This window comes from Echinops telfairi, unplaced genomic scaffold (assembly GCF_000313985.2).
Source record: "Echinops telfairi isolate 266 unplaced genomic scaffold, ASM31398v2 ScPeMD7_5592;HRSCAF=6446, whole genome shotgun sequence".
Classification (NCBI taxonomy): Eukaryota; Metazoa; Chordata; class Mammalia; order Afrosoricida; family Tenrecidae; genus Echinops; species Echinops telfairi.
The window spans coordinates 24,165,448-24,170,765 of NW_022109491.1; the positions used below are offsets into that span (position 1 = coordinate 24,165,448).

The 5,318-nt window shown below is 47.8% G+C and overlaps 1 protein-coding gene across 1 annotated transcript in view; it reads left to right on the plus strand.

The window, feature by feature from the left end:
• Positions 1-4,445: 4,445 nt before the first annotated feature.
• The window catches only part of SUN5 (Sad1 and UNC84 domain containing 5), an 18,410-nt gene continuing 17,537 nt past the window's right edge, over positions 4,446-5,318 (plus strand). The window contains exon 1 of the mRNA XM_004698222.2: positions 4,446-4,531. Coding sequence (XP_004698279.2) covers positions 4,446-4,531 — 86 coding nt within the window. The remainder of the gene's footprint in view (positions 4,532-5,318) is intronic.

The following is a 5,318-nucleotide window of genomic DNA, read 5'->3' on the forward strand; positions in this document are numbered from 1 at the left end:
CCCTCTTAGAAGAAAAGGTGGGGGGGGAGTCCATAACAACCAAACTTCAGAGGGTGGCAACCGTGTCCCTTTGAAGGTGTGCCGCTCTCAACGGTCCTGGCATTGATCCCTTCTCCAGGGTCAGGATTCGGAGAGCGCTCGGTACACCGCTTTTCTTCCAGAGCTTTGACTTACTCCGTTCCTGCAATTATTCCACTTGCTCCGAAATGGTTAAGATTGGGTCTGATGGAACCAATTAGAACTGGCTCTAAACCCTGACTTGAGTCAGACTCACCTTGGTCTTCAAGGTGGACATTTCTGCTTTTTAACACGTTATGGACCCTGTGTTTGCAGCAGATTTGCCCAGTGCAATACGGCTGGTGCTTCCAGAAGCATTGTTTAAGGAGTCAAGTCCAAGGAAATCTTTAACAACTTCAATATTTTCTTTTATTATGCTGGTGCTTCTTTATCTGGTTGGGAGCATTTTTGTTTTCTTTATGTTAGGGGTAATCCAAGCTGTCGGTGAGAGTTTTTTACCTCCACCAGTAAGTGATTCAGATCTGCATTTATTTTGCAAACATGGCTGCATCGTCTGCATAACACAAGTTGCTAATGAGTCTCCCTCCAGTCCTGATGCCCTGTTCTCCATGCAGCGCAGCTGCTCAGACTGCATTCTTAGCATACGGATTGATGTATGTGGTGAAAGGATACAATCCTGATGCACATATTTCAATGTATCCTTTTGTCCTGTTCAAATGTCTGACTGCCTTGTGATTTATGTGCAGGTTCTGAAATGCACAATTAATTGTTCTGGATTCCCTTTCCTCGCGATGGTACACACCATTGGATATGATCTGCAGAGTTGAATACCTTTGCACAGTCCATAAAACAGAGGTAAACACCTTTCAGGTATTCTCTGCTTTTGGCCAAGATCCATCCAACATCAGCAATGCTAGCCATCATTCCATGTGCTCTTCTGAATCCAGTGTGAATTTCTGTCAAGGTACTGCTGCCACCATTTTTTTAGAAAAAATTATGTTGCACAAAAGTTTACTTGCATGTGAAAATAATGTATTTTTTTATAATCCCCACATCCTGTTGGATCACCTTTCTTTGGAATGGGCACAAATATGAATCCCTTCCAGTCAGGTGGCCCGGTAGATGTCTTCCACATTTGGGAGCATTGACGAGTGTTTCCAGCACTGTATTCATCTGTCAGAACATCTCAATTGGTATCGTGCCCATTTCTGGAGCCTTGTTTTCAATTACTGTCTTCCGTGCTAATTGGACTTCTTCCTTCAGAGCCCTTGGTCCTGATCCATAAGCTACCTTGTGTAGTGGGCTGAGCATCCACCAGGATCTTGCTACAAGGACTGTGTGTGTTCATTGCATCTTTTTTTCTTCTCCATGCTTCCTACGTCAAACATTTTCCCTGGGTTGTTGTTAGGTGCATCGAGCCGGTGCCAAACCAGAGCAAACCTAAGCACAGCAGAACGAAACACTGCTGGGTTCTGCACCATCCTCACAACTGTTCCTGTGCTTGAGCCTATGGCCATGGTCGTGCTGTCAATCAATCCCTCTCCCGAGGGCCTCCCTCTCTGCTGCTGCCTCTCCACTCTACCCAACATAATGTCCTCTCCAAGGACTGGTCTTTCCTGACCACATGTCCAAAGTATATAAGACAAAGTCGTGCCACCCTTGCCTCTAAGGCGCATTCTAGTCCTACTTCTTCCAAGACAGATCTGTTTGTCCTTTTAGCAGCCCATGGTATTTTCAATATTCTTCTCTGGCACCACAATTCAAATGCCTGTGGATATAGAAATATCAGCATCACAGTGTGGTAGTTACATAATCTGGTGTCAACTTGCAAAGGGGTGGAGTCTAGCCTGTCAATCAGGTCACAGCTTGATATCCTCATTTGGAGGTGTCACAGAGTTAAATAGCTCACTGGAGGCCAGATACATACAGACCTTCTGCTTTGTCTTCCTGCTGACAAGACACATGGAGCTACACCAGAGCCCTGCAGCTGGAGGAGCCACATGGAGACCCCTGCCGGCACTGAGATGCTTCCACTGCCACTGGATCCACAAGACTTTCCATCTACTGGCCTGTGATCTTCCTGCATTCAGTGCCATTGCATGCCTGTGTGCGTCTGAAGATGAATTTATAGATTGGTATCAGACATAAGGGCTAATATCAGACTTATGGATTTGATCTGGACTGGGCTGGGTTGTTTTCTCAATATACAATTGCTCTTTTATATAAAGCTCTTTCTTAGACACGAATGAGTCTCCCTAGATTTGTTTCTCTAGTCTTCCCAGACTAACACCCACAGCAACATATTAGCAACCATAGAGCAACAATCTGAACAGATGAGTGGTAGCCTGGAACACCGTAGGTGTTTAAATGGTTTTTGTTGTTCTGTATCTGAAAGGCCCTTGTAACAATTATAGCAGCAGCAGTTCAGGTACTGAGATACTGTATTATGTTCTTATTGCTGCTGTAACAAATGACCATAAACTTAGTTCTTTATCACAACATCACTGCATTATCTTACAATTTGGAGATCAGAAGTCTGAAGTGGTTCTCAATGGACTGAAATCACAGTGTCAGTGGGGCTGCATTCCTTCCTGGAGGCTCCAGGGGAGAATTACAGTTCTTGCCTTTTCTAGCTTCTAGAAGCCACCTCCATCCCTCATCTCGAGGTCTCATGCCTCCATCAGCAAATCCAGCAAAGTCAGGCCAACTCTTTTTCATTTTGTCACCTCTTCCTGCTTTCTGCCTCCCTCCGTCTACTGGGTCCACCCAATGTGTGCACCCAAGAGGATCATCACCTTTCTTATTTTTCTCCACCTCCTTCCTTTAGGAGAAACAAATTACCAACTTTATTCCATCAGCAACCCCTCTTTCCCTTTGTCATGTCTTCTAGCATATTCACATGCCCCAAGGGTTAGTCTGAGGATCTCTTTTGGGGGTCATCCGTAACTGCTACATGTTATCAGGAGAGACCAGGCCCTGGAGAAGGGCATCATGCTTGGTGAAGGAGAAGGGGCGTGAGAAAGAGGAAGACCCTTGACGAGGTGGATTGGCATGGGGGCTACAACAGCGAACCACTGTGAGGATGGGCACCGATTCCTTATGCTGTACGCAGGGTCGCTATGATTGCAATCAGCCGCCAGCTCTAAGAACAGCTTTCTGCCTATCGTAGGTACTCCGCCTGCAACTTGGGCCATCGCCACCAGGAGACAAAGCCGATTTTGTTTTAGCTTCACGATCCCAATAATCAAGCAAGGCGAAGAGAGAAAAATTAATTAACTGGGCCTTCCCACTTAGTTTATGCTTTTATTTTTCCTTAGTAAAAGGAACTCTTTCTGAAAACAGCAACTTGTGAACTTTATTCCGTCTTCTGCAAAATAGTCCACCAGTTTGTAAAAACTCAGTGTTGCAAAACGCATTCCCATGAACCTCCGAAGAGACCAAGCTGTTACCGTCGAGCTGATTTTGATGAATGGTAACACCATGAACAGACCGCTAAAGGGATTTCTTGGCTCTATAGTGGTTCAGCCCTGGGCTGCTGCCCACAAGGTAAACAGTTCAAAACCACCAGCCTCTCCCCAGGAGAAACATAAGGCTTTCTACTCCCATAAAGAGTTACAATCTCGGAAACCCACAGGGGCAGTTCTGCCCGCACTGGCGGGTTTCTGTGAGTCAGAACTGACGCGGTGACCGTGAGTTTGCTTGGTCCTGAGTCTTTGTAGAAGAAGTTCTCCACCCCTTTCTTCCAAAGAGCTGCTGGGTGGGTTGGAACTGCCAACCTTCAGGTTAGCAGCCAATCGCAAACCACCTGCCCTGGTGGCGAAGGAAAGTCCTAGGTAGTGCAAACACCTTCTCAGCTACCAGAAAGGTTGGGGGTTCAAATCCACCCCACGGTGCCTCAGAAGACAGGCCTGTTGGCCTCCTTCTGAAAAATTGGACATTGAACACATTACGGAGCCCAGCTAACTCTGACACCCCTGGATCCCCACGAGTCAGATCCAGCTGGACAGCAGCTGGGTGGGGGCTGGGGAGAGGGGCGTGAGGAGTGACCGCTTCATGGCCATGGGGTTTCCTTTCGAAGCAATGATCATCACGATGCTTGTACTAAAAGTCATCACTGACAAATTTTATAGTTTGTATTTGATGACCAAAACAAAAAACAATGTTGTTTGTTTTAACCCTTATTTTAAAGGAAGGTTGATTACAACGGCTCCCTCCAAGGGAAGGTTCTAGGGCCAAGCTGGAGGCTGGTCTGGGGTCCCCACCCACCTGCACTGTGAGGTCACAGTGCTGGCAGCCCCACATGCCCCAGGCAGACGCCACATGGCACCGTCCAGAGAAGCTTTGGAGGCAGCGGCAGCAGCTGCCACTTTCTCTTCGCCAACCCCAGAGACCCTGCCTCCACACCCCAGTGCGGGTAGGGAGAGCCAATGCCTCGGTCCCCGAGGAGCCCCGGGGACTACGGAGCCTTCACCCAAGACCAGGCCCACGGCACCAGGGATGCCCGGCCCAGGAGGTGAGGACGGCAGCCCCTGCCTTTGTCCAGCCCTTTACACCCCACAAGATGCACCTCACAGGTCTGTCTTTGGCTGGCACTATCACCTGCATTTTACCCCGGCAGCAGCTGAGGTCACCAAGGGGTGGCAGTGACGGTCCCAACGTCATCCAGCTAAAAGGCGGCCATCCTTCCAGCCTGTGTGGGCTGAGCACCTACTATGTACCAGGCAGGGCTCAGCAAGCCCCGTGTGGCACCACATGGGCATGGCCCCTGCTCTCGTGGAGCTCACAGTCTAGTGAGGGAGACAGACACTCAGTAGCCACCTCCATCTGGTCAGCAAGCCTCTGGTTCCAAGCGACAGAAATGCTAACTTAAACCGATGCCTCCCCAAACATGATAGTGAGATGAGAGGAAAGTAAAAGGAAATGGAAGAAAGAACTAGGAGGCAATGGACACTTATAGAGGTCTAAATACAGGCATGTACATATGTAAATATATTTATAAACAAGATAGGGAAATAGATCTTTGTACTTACATGTTAAGTACTAGGGTAGCAGACGACATTGGGCCTCTACTCAAGTACTCCCTCGATGCAAGAACACTTTGTTCTAATAATTTGGCATTCTGGGATGCTCACCTTCCCGACACGCACGATCATTGAAGACAAAATGGGTGCATAAGCAAATGTGGTGAAGAAAGCTGATGGTGCCGGCTATCAAAAGATATAGCATCTGGGATCTTAAAAGCTTGAAGATAAACAAGTGGCCATCTAGCTGAGAAGCAACAAAGCCCACATGGAAGAAGC